The sequence below is a fragment of the Chiloscyllium plagiosum genome, unplaced genomic scaffold (genome assembly GCF_037043375.1).
Source record: "Chiloscyllium plagiosum isolate Xiang-an unplaced genomic scaffold, Cpla_swu_hap1 HiC_scaffold_18, whole genome shotgun sequence".
Classification (NCBI taxonomy): Eukaryota; Metazoa; Chordata; class Chondrichthyes; order Orectolobiformes; family Hemiscylliidae; genus Chiloscyllium; species Chiloscyllium plagiosum.
The window spans coordinates 78,393,561-78,418,138 of record NW_028270156.1 but is presented as its reverse complement, the minus strand read 5'-3'; the positions used below and the strand labels follow the sequence as shown (position 1 = coordinate 78,418,138).

At 42.5% G+C, this 24,578-nt stretch overlaps 1 protein-coding gene across 7 annotated transcripts in view; it reads left to right on the top strand.

Annotated features, from left to right (window-relative positions):
* LOC122557988 (AP-2 complex subunit alpha-2-like) overlaps positions 1-24,578 on the top strand; it is a 102,998-nt gene that overhangs the window by 18,121 nt on the left and 60,299 nt on the right. For 6 of the 7 annotated variants that reach the window (XM_087996813.1, XM_087996810.1, XM_087996811.1 and 3 more), the window contains 8 exons: positions 906-1,099; positions 9,947-10,076; positions 10,167-10,268; positions 12,763-12,871; positions 13,355-13,505; positions 17,230-17,398; positions 19,348-19,485; positions 23,681-23,863. In XM_087996813.1, the coding sequence (XP_087852939.1) occupies positions 906-1,099; positions 9,947-10,076; positions 10,167-10,268; positions 12,763-12,871; positions 13,355-13,505; positions 17,230-17,398; positions 19,348-19,485; positions 23,681-23,863 (1,176 nt within the window). The remainder of the gene's footprint in view (positions 1-905; positions 1,100-9,946; positions 10,077-10,166; positions 10,269-12,762; positions 12,872-13,354; positions 13,506-17,229; positions 17,399-19,347; positions 19,486-23,680; positions 23,864-24,578) is intronic. The other variant, XM_087996812.1, reaches the window with a different exon arrangement.

The window sequence follows — 24,578 nt, the reverse complement described above, 5'->3', positions numbered from 1 at the left end:
ACTCATCATCTTGTCATTCTCTCACACTCAGTAATTCACAAATCTGTACTCCACAACCATCGCCCTTATGCTTTTCCCCCATCCTCAATCTCATTAACTCGTTTTGATACCACCTATCACAATCATGCACGTAATTCTCCTTTTGGTTTTCCTGAAATCCATGATTGTGCCTCCCACAACAATGCCAGATCCATAAAGCTTTCTCCTCTACTGGTGCATCTATCCCAATCTTCTAAGAACCATAATCCTGGACTCACACAGAAAGGAACCGCTTTCTGAGCTCTCCCTGTTGTTCTGAAGTCCCAGCTTTCACCATCCCAATATGGCTGTCCAACTCCCCACTGCTCCCTTCTGACTTTATATTCTAGGCCTGGAGCAAAAGGAGAAGTAAAATTAACAACAGATAAATGAGCTTTTAAAAAAAAGCTGTGGAGATTGTGAATGTTGTCTCTGAATTTAACCTTAAGCAGTCACTAACACTCACATAGGGTTCAGAATAATTCAATTTGCAATTTTAAACTAATGATGAAACTCTGAATTATATGTAACCAAGCAGGACATTCAGTTACTCCCAGTGAGCAGTGCAGCATGAGATTGATAAGTGAATACAACACATTAATCCTTTTAATTTAACAAAATGAATGTCAAATTCTATCAATTATCATTAATCTGTGGTTGAATCTGAGTGATAGGTTGCTCATTCTTTGGTGAGTAATGATCATCTATCCAATGTTCCTGCTTAATGCATCAATGGGGACTGTAGGATGAATGTACAGACCCCCTGGCTCAGAATCAGTGAGTTTGAGAGATACCAGAATATAATGATAAAGCTGACAGTGTCAGATGCTGATAAACAGGTGCTGTACTTAATGTACCCTTTCTCTATCTGTCTGAAATAATTGCAGGGTTACCTTTTCATCTCAGTCTTAGTGAATTCAAACAGCGAGTTGATGCGTTTGATAAACAATGCCCTTAGAAATGACCTGGCCAGCCGTAACCCCACCTTCATGGGCCTGGCCCTACACTGCATCGCAAATGTTGGAAGCCAGGAGATGGCAGAGGCTTTTGCTAGTGAGATTCCAAAAATACTTGTTGCTGGGTAAGTGCCATTGTGACAATAAATTGCATTTTTGAAAGGGCAGGTTTCACATCCTGTGTATAATATTTTACAACAGTGCTTTCACAGTGCATTCATCCATATGTCTGCCTTGCCTTCTCATTAACTTTATTTTGTGTGGGCATACCACCTTAAACAGAATACAAAAAAAGTATTAGTCTGTTACCTGGGATATTTAGTCATGCATTGCTTGATGTTCTCATCTGTTCCTAAAACTATTTGCAGTTCAAAAAAAAACTTTTGTTTTTAGTGAAGTGTTTGCCTCTCACCCTATTCTCATCGTTTTCAGTGTGTGCTGCGTTAGGATTCCACAGACACAAGTTGATTTGCAGTTGGATCTTTATGTATGAGCCCAGTGTCAGTGTATCTGACTGCAGAGGGAAGAGGAATAGCTAAGATAAGTCCCATATTAGTTCTTGCGGTCAGTGCATGTCTGTCTTTTCTTGGGAAAGTGATCAGGAATGGGGATGCTTCTTCCTTGTCATGGTGCTATCAAAGTGCAGTAAGATTAACTGTAGCTCCACACCATTCTCCAAACGGGTGTTGCTGTGCAGATACTGAACCTGTAAGCTGCTGGTTTATACGTCTGAGCTAAAGAGAGCGAGGTGAGAGTGACTGCTTGTATCACTAATAAAATTGGAGTCAGGAAAATTCCAGCTCGTTGGAGTCATATCTGGCACATACAAAGATGGTAGTGGCTAAAAGGGGCTTGAAATGTCCTTGGCATGTAGGATTAAGGAGAATTCCAAGGCACTTTGTGTGTATATATTATATATATATTAGGAGCAAGAGCGTAACTAGGGAAAGGGTAGGTCCACTCCAGGACAATCATTTATATATCAGGCTAGAGGAAGTGAGTGAGGTCCTTAAGGAGTAGTTTGTATCGGTATTCACCAAGCAGGTGGAAATGGATGATGGTAAGATTAAGGAGGGGTATATTGATATTCTGAGGCATGTTGATATAAAAAAGGAGGGGGTGTTGGGTGTTCTGAAAAGCATTAAGGTAGATAAGTCCTGAGGGCCTGATGAGATCAATCCCAGGAAACAGAGAAACAAAGGAGGAGATTGCTGGGGCCTTGACAGACATCGTTATATCTTCTTTAATCACAGGCAGCCCCAGAAGACTGGAGAATAGTCAATGGGGCTATTGTTCCTTTGTTCAAGAAGGGAAACAGGGATAATCCAAGAAACTATAAGGTGATGAGCCTCCCGTTAGTAGGAGGGAAATTATCAGAGAAGATTCTTAGCGACATGTTCCTTTGTTCAAGAAGGGAAACAGGGATAATCCAAGAAACTATAAGGTGATGAGCCTCCCGTTAGTAGGAGGGAAATTATCAGAGAAGATTCTTAGCGACATGATTTATTTGCATTTGGAAAGTAGTGGACTTATTAGGGATAGTCAACATGGCTTTGTGCAGAGGAGGTCTTGTCTCAGTTTCATTGAGTTTTTGAGGAAATGACAAAGATGATTGAGGATAAAGCAGTGGATGTTGTCTACAAGGACTTTATTAAAGTATTTGACAAGTTCTCGCACGGTAGGCCCGTCCAAAAAATGAAGTGACATGGAATCCACAGTGAGTTGGATACAAAATTGACTTGGTCACAGCATACAGAGGGTAGTTGTGGAGGGGTGTTTTTTTGACTAGAGACCTGGGAGCCATTGTGTTCCTCAAGCATCAATGCTGGCATATCTGTAGCATATAATATATTATAATAACTTGGATAAAAATGCAGGTAGTCTGATTAATAAATTTGCAGACGACAATAAAGCTGGTGAAATTGTGGATAGTGAGGAGGATTGTGAAAAGATACGGCAGGATATTGAAATGGCAGATAGAGTTTAATCCAAACAAGTGTGAAGCAATATATATTTGGAGATCAAATGCAAGAGGAAAGAATGGTAGGACCTTTTGGATTGATATTTGGAGGGATCTTGGGGTATCTAGCTCCCTGAAAGTTGCAACACTAGTGGATATGGTAGTAAAGAAGTCATGCTTGCCTTCTTTGGTCAGGGCATTGAGTATAAAAGCTGGCAAGTTATATTGCAGCTATATATAGTTTAGTTCGGCCACATTTGGAATATTGTGTGTAGTTCTGGTCACCACACTATGAGAAGGATATAGAGGCTTTGAAGAGGGTGCAAAAAAGTTTTACCAGTACGTTGCTTGCCTTGGAACAGTACCTTACAAACCCAGTAGGAGCTATGTGTATATCTACTTGATGCATTGCAGAAATTCAGCAGATGTACTTAAACAGCACCTTTCAACCCATGACCGCTTCCATCTAGAGAGACAAGGGCAGCAGATACAGAGGAATGCCACCCCCTGCAAGTTTCCCTTCAAGCCACTTATCATCCTGACTTTGAAATATATCACTAATCCTTCAGTGTCGCTGGGACAAAATTCCTCCCTCTCCAGCAATGCTGTAGGTGTATCTATACCAAATAAACTGCCCTGGTTTAAGAATGATTCGGAGATGCTGGTGTTGGACTGGGGTGTACAAAGTTAAAAATCACACAACACCAGGTTATAGTCCAATCACGCTGACAATCACCTGATGAAGGAGCGTCGCTCCAAAAGCTAGTGTGCTTCCAATTAAACCTGTTGGACTATAATGTGGTGTTGTGTGATTTTTAACCTGGTTTAAGGAGGTAGTTAATCACCAAACAAATGCTGCAATGCCCATATCCCCTTGATGAATAAACACAAGTGCGTTAGTCAGTAGAGAACTCCCAGACTCGGACCTGCTTTTGTTGCCACAGCATTTATATGATAGTCCCATTAAGTTTCTGATCAATAGTGGTGGTCAGGAGTTTAATAGTGGAGAATGCTGGTTGGATTCACTCACACTAGGGATGGCCTGTCTGCTTATCAACCTAAGCATGAGAAATTGCAAGGGTTAGTAAACTTGTAAATGTACGGTTACCTCCGGGATATCTTGAGTAACTCTACTGCCATCAGTCCTCTTTAATGGTATTAATCTAAGTGACTAATACTCTAAGAGACCACATCTTATTTTATATGAACTAAAGACTGGAAATGGATTCTCTTTCTAAAAGGGGAGGAGACAAAGAGTTGGTTGTAGCTTTGGGAGAACCAGTGCAAATAACTTGTGCATGTGAAACAATGTTGCCTTTTGGGAAAATTGAGTCCAGGCAAATTGGCACCTTTTTCTATTGGTTTAGGAGAGCTCAGCACAGGAACAAACCTCTGATTGGTCAGGTTGCAGTTTAATAAAACCTGTGAGGACAGTGAAACAGAGAGAATTAAGGAGCAATTCAGAAGTCAGCTGCATCAGTGTTTCTTCCATTCCGTGTAACTTTTCTCTCATTTTCTGTCATTTATTCCAGAAATTAAAAGAAATATTTTTTTAGCCAAAATACAATCAGAAAGATCCCAGATCTAACCAAACAGCAATGAATTATAAACTGATCATTGCTGTGCAAGTAACTTGGAGACATTATGTAAGAAATGAAAGAATTGTGAAACCAACTTTGCAGTTTTGTAACCTTGTAAAATAATGAACTTTGTAATTTTGGCTTGTTCCTCTGGATTTTTTCCCCCTCTCTACTCATAACATTTGTATTTTGCCTGTTTTTTTTTGTTTTGTGAGCGAGGGTCTAGATTGTAAAATGAGTAAAGTTTAAATCATATAAGTTAAATATCCTATTTATTTACAATTCTTGTTGGAGTTAAGAGTTAAAATAAAGAGTTTTGTTTAATTGCTGAAGAAACCTGATGTAGTTTGCTTTTGTCCTGGGCAGCACCAAGTCAGAGGTGATATATGATTCATGGTAATTTGATTGAGTCTTAACACTTGACATGACTCTTAAACAGAAGATAGGCTCGATCTTGAATGATCAGTAAATGGGTTTATTATATATTACATAATAGCTAATTTCATTACATCTAAGACATATGTTCTGTTGTGAGACATCAGGCTTAACTTCAGAGTAAATAGACAATAGACAATAGGTGCAGGAGTAGGCCATTCTGCCCTTTGAGCCAGCACCACCATTCATTATGATCATGGCTGATCATCCTCAATCAGTATCCTGTTCCTGCCTTATCTCCATAACCCTTGATTCCACTATCCTTAAGAGCTCTATCCAACTCTTTCTTGAAAGTATCCAGAGACTTGGCCTCCACAGCCTTCTGGGGCAGAGCATTCCATACACCCACCACTCTCTGGGTGAAGAAGTTTCTCCTCCACTCTGTTCTAAATGGCCTACCCCTTACATTACTAATTTGGTTCTATGTTATTTCCTGTTCTCTAGATTAGCATTCCTGTTCTGTCCCATTGCATGATGCTGAGCCACATCCAGAACAGTCTTAGAACATAGAACTGTACAGCAAAGGAATGGGCCCTTCGGCCCATGATATTGTACTAAATATAACATCAAATTGAACTAATCCCTTCTGCTTGCCCTTGATCCATATTCCTCCATTCCTTGCATATTCATGTGCTTAAATGCCCCTATAATATCTGCCTACACGATCACCCATGGCAGCGTGTTCCAGACTCCTACAACTCCGCGTAAAAAGACTTGCCCCTCACATCTCCTTTGTACTTTCTGTTTCTCACCTTAAATGCCGCTCCTTAATATTAGACATTTCAACTCTGGGAAAAAGATTCTGACTGTCAACCCCTAACTATGCATCTCATAATTTTATAGACTTCTATCAAGTCTCTCCTCACTCCCGGCTGCTCCAGAGAAAACAACCCAATGGATTGTAAGTTTGCTCGCTGAGTTGGAAGGTTTGTTTTCAGATGTTTCACCACCATACTAAGTAACATCGTCAGTGAACCTGGTAACACACTAGTGTTATGTCCTGCTTTCTGTTTATGTGTCTCGGTTTCTTAAGGTGGGTGATATCATTTCTAGTTCTTTTACTCAGAGGATGGTAGATGGGGTCCAAATCGATGCGTTTATTGATGGAGTTCTGGTTAGAATGCCAGGCCTCTAGGAATTCCTTTGTTTAGCTTGTCCTATGGTGGATATGTTGTCCCAATCAAAGTGGTGGCTTTCCTTGTCTGTATGTAAAGATACTGGTGATAGTGGGTCATGTCTTTTGGTGGCTAGTTGGTGTTCATGTATCCTGGTTGCTAGTTTTCTGCCTGTTTGTCCGATGTGGTGTTTATTACAGTCCTGGCAAGGTATTTTGAAAATGACATTCATTTTGCTGATTGTTTGTTAGGTTCATTAGCCGCTATTTAAGTGTGTTGGTAGGTTTGTGGGCTACCATGATGCCAAGTAGTCTGGAAGTCATTTCAGAGATGTCTTTGATGTGAGATAATGTGGCTCGAGTTTCTGGGTGCGTTGTGTCTGTTTGTTTGGGTTTGTTGTTGAGAAATTGGCACACTGTGTTTATTGGGTACCCGTTCTTCCTGAATATGCTGTGGAGGTATTTTTCTTAGGCTGTTTGTAATTCCTGCATGCTGTAGTGTGTTTTGGCTCATTGAAATAATGTCCTGATGCAGCTCCGTTTGTGGGTGTTGGGATGATTGCTTCTATAGTTAAGTATTTTGTCTGTGTCTGTTGTTTTTCTGTAGACGCTGGTTTGAAGTTCTCCATTAACTGTTCATTCTACTGTGACATCTAGGAATGGGAGTCTGTTGTCATTCTCCTCCTCTTTTGTGAATTTTATGCCATTAAGAATATTGTTGATGGTGTTTACCCATGTAGCAGACCTAGTGGGCGGCACGGTGGTACAGTGGTTAGCACTGCTGCCTCGCAGCGTCAGAGACCCGGGTTCAATTCCCGCCTCAGACGACTGACTGTGTGGAGTTTGCACGTTCTCCCCGTGTCTGCGTGGGTTTCCTCCGGGTGCTCCGGTTTCCTCCCACAGTCACAAAGATGTGCAGGTCAGGTGAATTGGCCATGCTAAATTGCCCGTAGTGTTAGGTAAGGGGTAAATGTAGGGGTATGGGTGGGTTACGCTTCGGCGGGTCGGTGTGGACTTGTTGGGCCGAAGGGCCTGTTTCCACACTGTAAGTAATCTAATCTAATCTAAAGTTTGGGTTGGATAGTTGGGTGGGCTGTTTGTTCGAGTCTCTGTATTACTGCTTCTGCTCGGAACCCTGATATTGGTGGTTCCCATTGGTGTCCAGTTGATTTGTTTTTAGGTCTTGTTATTGAATGTGAAGTGAATGGTAAAGCACAGGTCTGCTAGTTTGAGGATGTTGTCTTTGCTAATGAAGTTGGTGCTGCTGGCGTTTGTTCCCAGTCTGGTGTCTGCTGCTTAGAGGCCTGGCATTCTAAACAGAACTCCATCAATAAACACATTGATTTGGACCCCATCCACCATTCTCTGAGAAAAAGAACCAGAAATTATATCACCCACCTTAAGAAACCAAGACACATAAATAGAATGTGGGACATAACACCAGTACTTCACTGGAGGCAGACTGATGATGTTGCCTAGTATGGTGATGAAACATCTGAAAACAAACCTTCCAGCACAGCAAGCAAACTTACAACCTGAAATTCAACTTGAGCTACAAATCTTCTCAAAAATTGCAAAAACAACCTGAGTTTTTCTGGCCTCTCCTTATAGCTCATACCTTCTAAACCAGGCAGCATCCTGCTAAACCTCTTCTGCACCCTTTCCAAAGCCTGCATATACTTCCTATAAGTTGGCAACCAGTATTTAATGCAATACTCTAAGTGTGGCCTAACCAAAGTCATATAAAGCTGCACATGACATCCTGACTCTTGTACTCAGTTCCCCTACCAATAAAGGTAAAGCATGCCATATGCCTTCTTTACCACCCTATCTACTTGCATGGCCACTTTCAGGGAGCTATGGGGTAAAACTCAAGGATCCTTCTGAACATCAATGCTGTTCAGGGTCCTGCCATTAACTATATACTTTCACTTAACATTTGATCTCCCAAAGTGCAGCACCTCACACTTACTTGCATTAAATTCTATCTGTCATTTCTCCACCCATGTCTGCAGTTGATCTATATGCTGCTGTGTGCTTTGACAATTTTATACACTATCTATAGCTCCATCGATCTTTGTATCATTTGCAAACTTACCAACCCAACCATCTACGTTTTCATCCAAGTCATTTATATATATCACAAACAGCAGAGCTCCCAGTATGGATCCCTGCGCAACACCACTAGTTATGGACCTCTGGCCAGAAAAATATCCTTCCACCGCTACCCTCCATCTTCAATGGGCAAGCCGGTTATGAATCCCACCAGCCAAGTCATCATGGAGTCCATGCATCTTAATCTTCTGACGGAACCTACAATGAGGAATCTTGTCAATAGCCTTACTAAAATCGACAAAGTCAAGATGGTGGCTCAGTGGTTAGCACTGCTGCTTCACAGTGCCAGGGACCCAGGTTTGATTCCAACCTTAGGCAACTGTCTGTGTTGAATTTGCACATGGCTGCATGGGTTTTCTCCGTGTGCTCCAGTTTCCTCTCGCAATCCTACGGTGTGCAGATTAGGTGAATTGGCCATGCTAAAATTGCCCATATCGTTCAGGAATATGTAGGTTAGGTGCATTAGGCGTGGGTAAATGCAGGGGAATGGTCTGGGTGGTTACACTTTGGAGGGTCGCTGTGGGCATTTTGGGCCAAGTAGCCTGTTTCCATACTGTAGAGATTGTATTTTTAAAAAATCCACTGCTTTACCCTCATCAATCACCTTTGTCACCTCCTTGAAAAGTTTAATCAATTTAATAAGACACGATCTGCCCCGCACAAAGCCATTCTGACTGTCCCTAATTAGGCTATGCTTTTCCAAATATGTATAAATCCTGTCTCTAGGAATTCTCTCCAATAGTTTCCCAACTACCGATGTGAACTTACTGGTGTATAATCTCCTGGATTGCACCTATTTCCTTTCTTGAACAGAAGAACAACTTTAGCTACTCACCAACTCTCTGGGACCTCTCCAGTGGCTAGCAAGGATACTAGTTGAATCCTTAGTCCATTATCTCTGTGCAGTTGTCTCAAGCTGTTTTGTAAGTTCTGATTCCTGCATTAGAAATATTGCAACATCTTCAAACACAAGCTCCGCCTCTTCTCTTTATGTCTGTCTTCTCAGCATTCAACACTACTGCTGTCTTATTGTTTTGAATATTTAACCAGAAACACTCTCCTATGAACTATTTTGCCCCTGTTCATCCTCCTGCTGTTGTCATATGGAGACTTAATTTCATTATAGTAAACACCTCTCTCTAACTGAAGACAGGAATGAATGAACTTCACATATTCTATCAATAAAGCTTTGATCCATCATGCGTTCCATTCCCTGATCAGCAGAAAGCCATCTCACCTCATTGCGTCTTTAACCACAAATGAGGTATGTACATGGTGTGAACTATCATTGCCACATTATCCACCTGGGGCCTTGCCATTCATGCACATGAGAAAGGGAGAGGCAGCTGGGACAATGGACAGTCATGGTTCAACACCGGAGATTGTTTATTGCAGTGGGACTAGTCGCGCTCACTATTTCCTTGTGGACTTTTCCTGGTCCTCAGCATGTTGATGTGACTGTGGTAGCACGGTGTGCTATTTTCTAGGCAGGTCAGGCTGTAGTATTTATGGAGCACACACAAAGTGCTTCTGTAATCTGCCTTTATTTGTAATGTACACAGCAACCTCTGGACAAGCAAATCTTTTTAACATGTTGTGGTTGGGAGTCTATTGTAGGCTTTGTTGAAAGTATTGTTTTCAGATATTTGTATGCATTTTGAAAATGTCCTGCTCTTCTCCAATTCCAGTGTTACTTTTACTCTCTCTGGATGAAGGATATTTGGGTTGTGTTATTTCTTCTGTTATTGGATGTATATTGATCTTGCAGTGATACTATGGACAGTACAAAACAGAGTGCTGCTCTGTGTCTGCTGCGGTTGTACAGGACATCTCCATATCTGGTGCCAATGGGAGAATGGACGTCACGAGTCATTCACCTTCTGAACGACCAGCACTTGGTAACACCACTCAACATTTCCTTCTAATAATGTGCATTAATTGAAGGATCACATTCCTTTTCTTGACTGTCGTACGTCTCCTCCATCCAGGGAGTTGTAACCGCAGCTACAAGTCTGATCACCATACTTGCACAGAAAAATCCTGAAGAGTTTCAAACTTCTGTGACCGTGGCGATTTCAAGGTTGAGCCGGGTAAGGCCTTTCCTTTGTTCAAGTGTAGCAGCTGATGTGAATTAAGATTTTAAAATTTAAAAAAGGAGCAACTGCACAAATCTTCAAGGGTCAACTATAGTTTTATACAGGTGCACAAATCCCATGGGCCAAGGTATTGTTTCGAGTGGGAGTTGATCCAGCGTACATTCCTTTCTGTGGAAGGTAGTCCAAACTGTTGTTATCCGTTAAGTGCAGAAATGTTTGAATTTCCTGCTAACAAGTCTGACTCAACTAAGATAAATACTTCATCACAGTCTAATCCAGTGATTCTCTTTGATCAAATCACTCTGTAACTTTTGATATTCCATAGGTTGTAATCCCAGTTTAATTAATCTCCCCTCATTGTCCTTCCAGGGTATAATTCTAGTAAATGTACACTGCTCTCGCTCAAACACCGATATCTCCTTCCAAAAGTGTGGGGCCCACAACTGCTCCCAGTGCCTCCAGGGTTGGTTGAAGCAGAGCTCTGTAACAGCTGAACCATGATGCCCAGCCCCTTGTGTTTGAGTCCTCGAGAGAAAGGCCAGACCTATAGCCTGAGGTTTAGTTTATTGTAAGGATGTCCTATAGTGTGGAGTCTGGTTTATTATAAGAATATGAATCCTATAGCATTGGATATAATTTATTATAAGAATGTGAATCCTATGTTGTTGGATATAATTTATTATAGGAATGTGACTCGTATTATGTGGGATATTGTTTAGTGTTGTAAAGACCACACCTTTGTGTTTTTCTGTTATTTTGAATGTAAATGTAAATAAGAAATTGACTGTTTTAACACCAAGGATTGAGAGTGGGAATTATTACACTTCTTAAAAGCAAGTTACTGAAACAGTGGAGGAGACTGTTCATAGATGGCTGGCACCAGAGGTGTGTACAAAGTGAGATTCGCTCAGCAACACGGAGCTGATTGGTTTGTGGAGTCATGATCAGGATAAAAAGAGGTATCAGCTTACCAATAACAATTTGATTAGCTCCTGGGTAACTAAACAGGTTGTTGGTGAGAATAATACTGGCAGAAACGTTTGGACCTGCAGAAGTGGAGGTGATGTGTCTTTCTTTCCATTAAAATCCTTTAAGCCTGAAGAAAGCCAGTTTATTTTCTATCACCAATTGCTGAAGCTATGGCTTAAACCAATAACTAAAAGACTTTGCAGAATGTTTGGATGTGCCATCTGTCTGTGCCTCCTGTGGGGAACTGAAAAGAATCTGGAGAAGGTAGCTGAAAGACATACAGCAAGTCCAAGCAAGCAGAAGGATCATTAAGGAACTCTGTGGGTTGGAGCTATTGAACTTATTTCTATCCACCCATATAATAAATGTTTTTGTTTGTTTGTCTATGTCAGTCTGAATGTGTGTGTCATGGGAGTTTATAAGGAGGTTAGAGTTTTAATTATAGTAGTTCACAGTTATTTGCGTATGATTAGATTTTATTCATTTACAATATATGGTAAATCTTAGTCAGTGCAGAAATCTGGTCTATGTTTTCTGTTTTAAACAGACAGGTGATTATGACTTTTCATACTTGGAAATGTTTTTTTAAGGTTAGTGGCAACTCTGGAGATACTGGAGCTTGATTCCCAGGGTACTACTCCAATGAAGGGTACTGAAATCTGGAGACTGGTCTGGGTTTGATTTTGAAGCAGAGCCAATAAGGATTTGGGTGCTGTATTAGTAAAGACTACAGGTGAAGGAAAACACCAGGTTGTCTACTGCATTAAAGACAAGGCAATTAAAGAAATTGTGAAGAATTTCCTGCAGATGGCAGAGTTGTCACACAGATACATTTGCAGAGCAAGCATGTTCATTTCCCCCATGAGCCAGTTTTATCAGTCAATTATATCTAATCACCGACATTGGTTTTGTAACTCCTAATCCCTTTAAAAACAAAAATTGATTTGAGTTGTGAAATTATTAAATGATATCAGTCTCAATTTTGCTTTTGAGAAGAGAGTTTCGGATTTCTGCTATTTTATGTGAAGCGCACACCCTAATGTCACAACGAAATGACCTACCTTAAATTTTAAAGTTAATATCCCCAGATTCTGGTAATTTTTGCTGTGGAAATCAATTTTCTCTATCCCTTTAATGCTCTGATAGCTGATTTTCTTATCTGACTTCCAGTGTAACAAAACTGTTAGAATAAGGACTTTCATAGGCCAGTGCCTGCTGTGAAAAGAAAATTTGAGATTTTTATGGTGCTGAATGAGACACTGAACTCCCTAGTGAAGATATCAGTGTGGTAATGAATGTGTTGTAGGCAATCCAGCCCTGTTGATATTATAACAGAATTCTTGAATTAATTAGTTGAAAAGTGGTCACTAATGTTCACTAGCAATTTCATGAAACGAGTGTCTAGATGTGTGATTTAAAAGAAAGGATTGCACTAACATCCTGGTTTGTTCCTTGGTAGCCCAGAGCATGCTGGCTTTGTTTGTACAGCAAATAAGGTATTGTTTGTTTATTATTACAGATTGTATCATCTGCTTCGGCTGATCTCCAGGATTACACTTATTATTTTGTACCAGCTCCTTGGCTTTCGGTGAAGCTTCTGCGACTGCTGCAGTGCTATCCCCCACCAGGTGAGCTCTCCATGTCTCCATCAGGGGAGAATCCCAGTCCCAGTCCAGGTAGAGCCCTAATAACCAGTTTTGTGGCTAACGTCTTCCAACTTAGAGCAGTTTGTTCAGAGCAAATGGTCCAAGGTTCAGTCCCTGATCTGTGCACCTTGTGGTGAATAGCTTGTGGTCACTCATGAGTCAAGAGTTGCGATTTGGGGGAAGTAGCAGAGCTGCTGGTTGCATGGGAGTTCAGTTGGGTAATGTGCGCACGTCCCCTTTTGATCTGGACCCACTAAGACACGATCACCAGACAACATTTTCATTCATCCAGCTCAAAATCACAGGAAAATTCTGAGACCAACAAACTCAGAACAGTTGACGGAATGAACCTGGAACTTAGATGGTTTTTCTGTTTTGGAGATGATGGAAGCGAGACTGTAATGTGGAGTCTGTCCTATGAGCAGTAGTGATTGTGTATAAATAACCAATTTCTGTCTCCTGCAGAGGATCCTGCTATTCGAGGGCGTTTAACTGAATGTCTTGAAACTATCCTGAACAAGGCCCAGGAGCCACCCAAGTCAAAGAAAGTGCAACATTCAAATGTCAAAAATGCAGTCCTGTTTGAGGCCATTAGCCTCATCATTCACCACGACAGGTCAGTCAGATAGGTTTGCAATTAAAAAAAATTGCTGGGCCTTGCCCAGGATGACACTTAGATCTTGTTATATTTCAGTAATTTCATGTTTACCTCAATATTATTCAAGTCTCCCCTTACTGCAGCTTTTCTACTATTAAAGCAGCTGTCTTGCTAACCGCTCACACATCTCACTTTCATTAAGCAACAATATAAAACTTTCTTCCTTTCTGATAATAGATTCCTTATTTCTTCTTAACTTGATCCAGTCAGACTTTATCTGACCTTATTATTACCTGCTTACGCATTTGTCAAAGTCATGGTTGCTCTCGTTAACATAGCTGCCTCATAGCGCCAGGTTCCAGGTTCAATTCCAGCCTCTGGCGACTGTCTGTGTGGAGTTTGCACGTTCTCCCCATGTCTGTGTGGGTTTCCTGCCACAGTTCAAAGATGTGCAGGCTAGGTGGATTAGCCATGGGAAATGCAGGGTTACATGGATAGGGTAGGGTAGTGAGTCTGGGTGAGATGCTCTTTGAAGGGTTGGTATGGACTCAATCGGCCCAATGGCCTGTTTCCACACTGTAAGGATTCTACGATATCTACAATACTAGCTCCTCCAGTTCCATGGTCCATTCTCATTTAGCTTGGCTACACCAAGTCAGTGATTGGCATCTCCAAACACTTTACACTTTGGAAATTGTGGTCATATTAGAATGTGGGTGCTATAATGAATATGTGTGTTGCAGACAGACCCTGAGGTATCAAGCGTTAACAGAATGGTTACCTTCTTCAAGTTGTGCTCTCGAGATCTGGGTATAAGTTCAAATCCTATCAAGACAGCTGGGGTCTGCCACAGAGTCTTGGAAGTGATACAGTGCAGAAGGATACCATTCAACCCATCACGTCTGCACTGGCTCTTCAAACGAGCATCACGACAGTGCCATTCCTTGACCTTTGAACTCAATTAATTAATTAAACTTGGAATAATAATGAAATATAAGTCTGGGGACTCTGAAATCACCAGGTTGTTGCAAAACAAAATCCACCACTGAATATATTGAAGACTGGGATAGACAAACATTTGGTTTCATAGGGAATTATGGGACATGGGGAGTAAACAGGAAATTGGAAATGAAATACAAGATCAGCCATCAGCAGACCAGGCTCAACAGGCTGAATAGTCTACTCTTACTACATTCGTGTGATCCCATGATTGGATTCAAAATGAACTCACTGAGCTACTGGACTTTTGCTGTATATCAGCCATCCATATATTATAATCTCGTGGACCTCAGGTTGAAATCCTGCTACACTTAATTCATCACATTTCATTTCCAGGGGACACTAAGTCTCAATTGGGAATCAAAATGCAATCTTAGTCTTCAAGCTGTACCCAACTTTTCATGTTGAGAATCTACTGTCAGTATTGGTCGAAATTAAAGCTCCCCCTGTACTCGAGTTGAAAAGGGTCATGCTGGAAAAGTACAGCAGGTAAGGCAGCATCCAGGGAATAAGAGAATCAACATTTCGGGTATGAGTCCTTTCACATATATGTGGGAGGGGGGAAAGGGGCTGAGAGATAAATAGGAGGGTGAGGGAGGGACGGTGGGGGGGGGGGGGGGGTGAGGGGGCGGGGGGGAGGTACCTGGGAAGGCAATAAGTAGATGCAGGTGGGGGAGGGAGTGATGGTGATAGGTCAGAGGGAAGGGTGGGTGGATAGGTGGGAAGGAAGAGTGATAGTTAGGACAGTTCAAGAGGGTAGTACCGGGTTGGAGAGTTGGATCTGGGATGAAGTGGGGGGAGGAGAGATGAGGAGACTGGTGAAATCAACATTGATGCCATGTGGTTGGAGGGTCCCAAGATGGAAGATAGGGCGTTCTTCCTTCAGGTGTTGGGTGGTTTGGATTTGGCGGTGGAGGAGGGCCAGGACTTGCATGTCCTTGGCGGAGTGGGAGGGAGAGTGGACGTGGTCAGCCCCAGGGCATTTGGTGCATGTGTCCCAGAGATGTCTATCCCAGTCTCATTCCAGAAGAAGGGCCTGTGCCCGAAACGTCGAATCTCCTGTTCCCTGGATGCTGCCTGACCTGCTGTGCTGTTCCAGCAATAAAGTTTCAACTTTGATCTCCAGCATCTGCAGACCACACTTTCTCCTCCCAGAGATGTTCCCTGCAACGAATCTCAGGTTGGCATCCTGTCTCCCCACTATAGAGGAGACCACATTGAGAGCAACAGACACAGTGGATCAGGGGTTTGGAGATGCAGGGAAATTTCTGCCAGATGTGGAAAGATCCTTTGGGGTCTTGGACAGAGGTGAGGGGCAGTATGGGCACAGGTTTTACACCTCTTGCGGCAGCAAGGGAATGTGCTGGGAGTGGTGGGTGGGTTGGTGGGGGGATGTGGAGTCACTGAGGGAATGGTCTCTGCGGAACACTGATTGGGTGGGGAGGGAAACATAAACCTCTGGTGGTGGGGTCTGATTGTAGGTGGTGGAAATGGCAGAGGATAATGTGCTGCATCCGGAGATTAGTGGGTGGAAGGTGAGGACCAGTGGGGGTTCTATCCTTGTAGTTGGAGAGGTGGGGTTCAAGGATGAAGGTGCAGGAAGTGGAGTAGATGTGCTGGAGGGCATTGTTGACCACGTGGGACAGGAAATTGCAGTCCTTGAGATAGCAAGCCATCTGAGATGTCCTGGAGTGGAATCACTCTTCCTGGGAGAGGATACAGCAGAGACGGAGGCGAAGGCGGAGGAATTGTGAGAAAGGGATAGTGCTTTTACTGGAGGGGGATGGGAGGAGGTATTGTCCAGGTAGCTGCAGGAGTCAGTGGGTTTGAAGTAGATGTTAGTCTTCCCAGCTGCCTTCCCTCCACCCCCACCCTCACCTCCTATTTATCTCTCAGCCCCCTTCTCCATCCACCCATCCAACATTCCTGATGAGCGACTCATACCTGAAATGTCGATTCTGCTGGTCCCCGGATGCTGCCTGACCTTCTGTGCTTTTCCAGTGCCACACTTTTCGACTCTGATCTCCAGCATCTGCAGTTCTCACTTTCTCCCTCCCTTCCTCACCACAATCCCTATCAAACACTTCCAGGACAGGGACTGTACGGGATTAGATACAGAGTAGAGTTATCTTTTTCTTGGTCTGAGCTGTTCACATTCAGGGCCTTCACCATCGTTCTCCTTAGGCCTGCTCTGTAAGGTTGCAGAATTTAAATGTCTGTTCTTTTTTTAACTTTGGAAGGTTGCCTACCCTGGTGCCTTGTATAGATAGGTGCTATTTGCTAGGTTGAATAGCTATATTGAGTGCCTGTTTCTTTTCTCCATTGCTTCCTTTAAGTTTTTTCATGTGCAAGACTGTGGAGGGATTTGAAAATGAGGATAAGCTGCCTCTATTGAATCAGTGTAGTTTTGGTGCATGGATGGAGGCCATTTAGTTCATTACTCCACATGAGCTTGAAAACAAATCCCAGTGTTCTGCTTTTCCTCCCTCAGCCTCTTGCTGTATCTATCATTGCTTCCTTGAATCTCAACTTGAATCTGCCGCTGCTATTCTGTGACAACAAATTATCTTCTTTCTCCCTCTTCAGTCTCTCATTCCCTCACACTCTTTCCTTTCAAATACTTTGCCGCTTAGTGTAAAGAAATCGCCAACCAATCTCCTATTAAACTGCGAACAAGTTCATGGCTGAGTTGGGCTAAAGGTTGAATCCCATGATTTTCAGTTACATCCTTTTGATTCCACAGTGAACCGAATCTCCTTGTCCGTGCCTGTAACCAGCTGGGTCAGTTTCTGCAGCATCGGGAGACCAATCTACGATACCTGGCTCTGGAGAGCATGTGGCTGCTGGCTAGCTCTGAGTTTTCTCATGAGGCAGTGAAGGCACATATTGAAACAGTCATCAATGCACTCAAGGTAGTTTTCCTTACTGCTTCTGGATAAGTTCAGCTTTGCCGCTAATCTGTGACTTTTTAATAAGTACTCCCTCTGGCTGGTCAAGAGGCATTTTGGAGCTGGTGTAAGCTTTATAAGACAGAAGATGGGCAGTTGGAATATACTCAGTACTGGCATGTCTAAATACTTGGGCCATTAATAAATCAAATTTGTCACCAGCACATTTTTTTTTGCCCTGTTCATCTGTGTTTAGTCAGTGAGACCAGCACACCCACCATGTCTCTCATCATGCCCAGTCCTTCCATAGCTAGCACATCCCCCTACAATTTGGGACTGCACTGAGCTCTAATTAGACTTGTGAAGCACCTTTACTTTGACTTCCCTAACAAGCTTGGTTCTCGGGTTTGAATATTTTTCCTCTATAGGTCGTTCTCCTATGACGCATGTTTTATCAACGTAATTTGGCTCTAACGCGATTGGTGAATTGGGCAATGATTTTTTAAAAATGCAAACTCCCAAGGCTATTACACGATTCCATCGCCAGTTACCTTAAATCCACTCTAGGTGTTTATGTCAGATCAAGCAAAGGAGGTTGGATGATGGGGCAAATTTTTATCTGTCCTTATTGTTGATGTTTTTGAGGATGTTCTTATAAAGTATTGCAGCAGAAAAGATTTGGATTTCAAGATTCTCCTCATTCTGGACAATGCACCGAGCCATCCTCTCACCATTGGTGAACCTTCTGAAAAAATCAAAGTGCTATTTCTACCTCCGAACACTACCTCTCTCATCCAACCCATGGACAAGGGTGCAATAGCAGCTTTTAAAGCTTATTATTTAAGGTGCAGATTCAGGAAGTTGATTGCTGCTACTGAGGGGGAAATTAAGGACAGTGTTCTTCAATTTTGGAAGAGTTTTGACATTACGAATGCTATTGACATCATTGTGGAGGTCTGGGGTGATGTCAGTGAGGACGGTTAGCACGCATTTTGGCGGAAGCTTCTCCCGGATTTTCTTCATGATGTCAAAAGTATTGACCTGTCTGAGGAGCTTCCAGCGATCAAAGGACATTGTGTCACTCTTGCAAAGCAAGTTGAATTTGAAGAAGTGGAGACTGATCTACAACAACTTGTTGCTGTGTGGCAAATTGAAGCCTGAGTTGAAGACAATGAAGTCCAGGATGCAGCACCACAAGACCTTTCCACTTCTCTTTTGTCTTCTATCCTGAGGGAATTTGAGAAGCAGTTGCAGTTCATAGAAGACTGACTACAATGCAGAATGCAACAGGATAGCAGTTTGTGGCATAAAGTCTTATCTGGCACCCTATGAACAACTTTTTCATGAAAGAAGAAAGATGCCAAAGCAGCAAAAACTAGATGCCTTTTTTAAGCCAACCCCCAAGGATCAGACTGAGGATGATGAACCATAGCCATCAACTTCTAGACTAAATATTTTCTTTCGTCATAACCCTGCACCCAGAACTGCACCTGAAAATAGTGATGATGCTGATGATGTGAGCCCCTGTCATAATACAGTACTGTAACTCAGCAAACTTGGAAATCCCTTAAAGTTTTAAATTTAATGTTCATTTAAATATATGATTTCAACACTTGTACTGCACTATCATTTGCATTAGACTAATTACTATTTTTATTTCAATTTTTACTGATATTTTTGGTGGTTTGCCCCAACCTCGTTTTTCCCATAGGCCCCGTTATTTGGTTTGCATGATTTTCTATAACACAAGGTTGCACGAGAACGCAACTACTTCATTATAGCAGAACAGACTGTACTGAGTTCCCTGCATTGTCATGTTTGCATATCAGTTTGAATCCCTTACTAGAAAAGCTTTCAGGTTGAAGTGGGTGTTATGAAAGCTTTGAGGCATTTAGCATTATCCTTGTGTGGAGGGATCTGTCTCTCTGTAGAGCAGTCATTGCCCACCACTGACTTTGCTGTTTGTGTTACAGACTGAGAGGGATGTCAGTGTGCGACAGAGGGCAGTGGATCTCTTGTATGGGATGTGTGATCGCAGCAATGCCCATCAGATCGTGGCAGAGATGCTGAATTATCTGGAGAATGCTGATTATTCCATTCGTGAAGAAATTGTGAGTCCTCTTGGTTGTTTGAGTAATGGTCCCCCCCATCTGTTCATATTCAGATACTTGGTTTTGTTTCCATTTGGTCACCAAACAAGATTTTCTGGTTCAAAATGGAAATTCCTTCCATTTTTTAATCTCTTCTATATTGCACCCATTTTTGACAGGCCAAAGTGAGATAGAGTCATAGGGATAAATAAGAGGAGGTCATTGTGATGTGGCCCATTTTGTGATAGTTCCATGTGGCTGGACTGCTTGACCAGAAACAGATGCAGAAGCAAACTATCCTTAGGTCCAGATGAGATATAATCCAAGCTGCTGTGTGAAACAAGGGAAGAAATCACATGGACCCTGACCCAAATTTTTAAATCATCTTTGCCACAGGGGAGGTGCCAGAGGATTGGACTGCAATTAATGTGGGTGCACTTTACAAGAATGGTGATCGAGACAGATTTGGGAACTATAAACTAGAGAGTCTCGCATCAGTGATACGGAAGCTATTAGAGAAAATAGTGGAGGAGAATCTAAATGAATCTCCATTTAGAGAGGCAAGGTTTGAGCAGGTATAGTCAACATAGATGTCATACCTAACAAATCTAACAGAACTTTTTGAGGAGGTAACCAAATGTTTGGATGAAGGTAGGGCGGGTGATGTCGTCCATATGGATTTCAGCAAAATCTTTGACAAGATCCCACATGAGAAACTGAAAAGAAGGTCAAAGCTCATGGGATCCAGGCTAAGTTGGCAATTAGAGTCCAAAACTTGAGACAGAGGGTGGTAGTAGAAGGCTGTTTGTGTGACTGAAGTCTGGTGATGTACCACAGGAATCAGTGCTGGATCCTTTATTGTTTGCGATATGTAAAATAATGGAGATGAGAATGTGGGAGGGATGGTAAGTTTGCAGATAACACAAAGATTGAACAGGTGGTTGACAGTGAGGAGGGAGGGGATAGGATGCTGAAGGATATAAATGGATCAGTTTGATGGACAAATCAATGGCAGATACAGTTAAACCTGATAAATGTGAAGTGATGCACTTTGAAAGAAGGTAAAAAAATCAAGGGAGTGTTTAATGAAAGACAGGACAGTGGTGCACCTCAGAAGAATAGAAGAATCTTGGGATGCTTATTCAGAGATCCCTGAAGTGGTGGGACAGGATATTAGGGTAGTTAGGAAGGCAGACAGGACACTTGTCTGTATCAGGGTGAAAGTGAGGACTGCAGATGCTGGGATCAGAGTCAAGATTAGAGTGGCGCTGGAAAAGCACAGCAGGTCAGATAGCATCCGAGGAGCAGGAAAATCAACATATCGGGCAGGACCCCTTCATCAGGAATGAGGGTGGGAGCCTCTGGGATGGAGGCATAAATGGGAGGAGGGTGGAGCTGGGGAGAAGGTAGCTAAGAGTGCAGTAGGTGGATGGAGGTGGGGATAAAGGTGATAGGTCGGAGAAGAGGATGGAGCAGATAGGTGGGAAGGAAGATTGGCAGGTAGGACAGGTCATGAGGATGGTGCTGAGCTGAAAGGTTGGAACTGGGGTAAGGTGGGGGGGGAAGGGAAATGAGGAAACTGGTGAAGTCCACATTGATGGCCTCGGATTGAAGTGTTCCAAGGCTGAAAATGAGGCGTTCTTCCTCCAGGCTTCGGGTGGTGAGGGAGCGGCAATGGAAGAGGCCCAGGATCTGCATGTCCTCGGCAGAGTGGGAGGGGGAGTTGAAATGTTCGGCCACGGCGCGTTGGGGTTGTTTAGTGTGAGTGTCCTAAAGCGCTCTGTGAGAAGGTGTCCAGTCTCCCCAGTGTAAAGGAGACCGCATTGGGAGCAACGGATACAATAAATGACGTTTGTGGAAGTTCAGGTGAAACTTTGATGGATGTGGAAGGCTCCTTTGGGGCCTTGGATGGAGGTGAGGGGGGAGGTGTGGGCGCAGGTCTTGCAATTCCTGCGGTGGCAGGGGAAGGTGTCAGGAGGGGAGGGTGGGTTGTTGGGGGGGCTTGGACCAGGAGGAAGCGGATTTTGCGGAAAGCGGATAGGGGTGCACCTATTGCACTCTTAGCTACCTTCTCTCCAGCCCCACCGCCTCCCATTTATCTCTCCACCCCGGAGTCTCCTAGCCTTATTCCTGATGAAGGGCTCCTGCCCAAAATGTAGATTTTCCTGCTCCTTGGATGCTGCTTGACCTGCTGTGCTTTTCCAGCACCACTCTAATCTTGACTTGCCTGTATCAGTCAAGGCATAGGTATAAGCGCATTATAAAATTGTAAATAACTTTGGAGTACTGCCAGCAGATCTGGCCACCACATTGTAGGAAGGATGTAATTGCACTAGAGGGGGTGCAGAGGAGATTCACCAGGATGTTGCCTGAGCTGAATTAGTTTAGCTATGAAGAGAAGCTGGATAAGTTTGAAATCACACAACACCAGGTTATAGTCCAACAGGTTTAATTGGAAGCACACTAGCTTTCGGAGCGCCACTCCTTCATCAGGTGGAGTTTGAGGTTAGTAATCTCTGATTGTTCCCATCACTGGAACTAGCAGATTAGAAATAGGAAAATGTGGTGGGGCAGGCAGGGTGGCGGAATTGGGAGTTGAAGGGGGGAATTTAATGTGGAGCTTGAAGCACGATGCAGGAGGGAAGGCTTCAGATTCTTAGGGCTCTGGACAGAATGCATTTCTTCTAAAGGGATAGGGTGCATTGGGGACAGCATCCTTGTAGGGAGATTCACAATTGTGTGATGATACTGTAGAGATGTATTCTGTCCTGATTTTTGGAAGAGAGATTTTGAGCCCAGAGGCAACAGGTTGTCTCCTTCAAGCCAAAAAAGTAAAGAGCTTGTGAGCTCCTGGGTTTTTTTTTTAAGTTGGAACAGAAGAAATAGCATGAATGGGTGGAATCAGGCTCCCATAGAACCAGGGTTTCATTTTAGCTTTGTGTTGTTGGGGTTTTGATGTTGGCTGTGGAAGCTGTTATACATCTCTGTTGGTCACAGCAAAAAGCTGGAGTTCTCTCTCTCTGCTAGAATTTTCTCTTGGTGGTTTTTTCTCCTGGACTGGAGAAACATCACATGTGTTACACTCTATTTTATTGAATTTGCCTTTGCCAGATGAGATGTTGCTAAATTAGAGCGGTTGCAGTTTAGTAATCACGTAATCTCGTGGGGTTCAAGTTCTCTTAATTCTTCTTTGTCTTGTTTGTATTTTAACTGGGTGCAAGAATAAAGTGTGTTTTGCTTAAAGCAGAGTAGTTTGACCAATCGAATTACACCTGGAAAACAGTACCTTTATAGTTGCCTTTAAAGAAGATAAAAGTTAGGCTCGAGGCTACCTCCTTAATATATTTGACGTTGGTTTGGTCTGGTCCATAACAAGTGCGATTGAGGACAGTTTAAACTTAATGGCTACCAACTTATAGAAGTCAAAAAGAGTAATAAGGTTCTGAAACTGACACTGGTGATGGTTTGAGAGAAGGGAGGAGAGCCATATTAAATAAAAGCAGGTCAAGATACATTGCGAGGAATGTAAAACAGAATGACAGTTTTTATGCATAAATGTACAAAGCATGTTGAGTAAGGTTTGGAGATCTAGAAACAGCAATAGCAGTGTTGGAATATGATACAGTGACAATGACGGATACATGGTTTAGAAATAACAAGGCCTGGGTGCTTAATACACAAGAATAAAAAGATTGGAGAAAGATGGAGAAAGGGAGGTGGGGTTTCTGTAATGGTCAGGGAAGATATAAAATGTGCATGATGTATGTAAAATGTATTCTTCAAGTGCAATCCAAATCAAATACAATTGATTGCGAGAGGAGAAGAAAATAACATTAGGAATGTGACTGCATGAGAATAGAACAGCAGTCAACAGAAAATTCAAACTTTTCCATCAGCTTGTAAATCGTAAGCAGGTAGTAAGAGGTGAAGTGAGCCACATTAGGGTTAAAGAAGGTGGCATATGCTTTTAGGTACAGGACTAACTTAGAATAATTAGAGTTCTTTGTATCAATGTTTATGAAGGAAGGTGCATCTGACAAAGTGTCTGTTGAAAATAGTATGAAAATTGAAAGGGAGGAATCACTGGAAAAGCTGACCGTGCTTAGAATAGATGGGTCATCTGGTCAGGATGTGTTGCTAAAAGAGCTGAGGTTGGAGATAAATTGGGTTATCGAGGATTTTTTAAAAGTCTGATGAGTCCATTTCTTCACTCTAGGTATTGAAAATAGCAATCTTGGCTGAGAGGTATGCAGTGGACTACGCCTGGTATGTTGACACCATCTTGAACCTGATCCGAGTCGCTGGTGATTATGTTAGTGAGGAGGTGTGGTATCGTGTCATTCAGATTGTTGTCAATCGTGATCATGTGCAGGGTTATGCAGCCAAGACTGTGTTTGAGGTAAGTTATTATTTAACTCAAGCTATCAAATCTGGGGCAGTTTCCCCCTCATGATACTGGTGTAACACAATATGCATTTCACCCATACGTGTCCATAAGATAACATTTCATGCAGTAGGTTGGACTATGGTTGGTTTAGAGATGAAGCAGGAACTATTACCTGTCAATCTTAGTGAGCTGATTAAACTCCGCTCAGGCAAATAGATTCTGTTTGCTTAGGGCATTGTAACAGGGAATGCAGCAGTGTCCATAATCTTATCCTGAATGGGAAAGTGCAAGGAATGGGCAAGCTCCTTTTGCCTACAAAAGCAATCAGCATCCTCTTTTCATTCTATGTAAGTTAACATTTGCTTTCTAAGTTGTGTTTCTTCTCTCCCAGTTCTGACGAGTGCAAGCCAAAAAGCTTTGACCACTTCCTTTTTGTTAGCAGTATTTAACATTTTAATGACGAAGCATTTACTTGTGAACTTGAAGTGAGTGTGTGCATTTGCTGGGTAAGATAGTGTCTTAATCTTCAATAAGTGTAAACCTAATTTAGATTGTGATTTGTAATTTGCTTAAATAGAGATCAGAAAAATTAAATTCTGCAGTAGCAAGCTTTGAGGAGGCCTATTTTCAGGAGGTGCATTGAAAGAGCAGCCTAATTAAGAATGAGCTGAAACTGGACACTCATTAAACTGAGTGAGCTTGGTCCTTTGTGTTGAGAACATGTGTA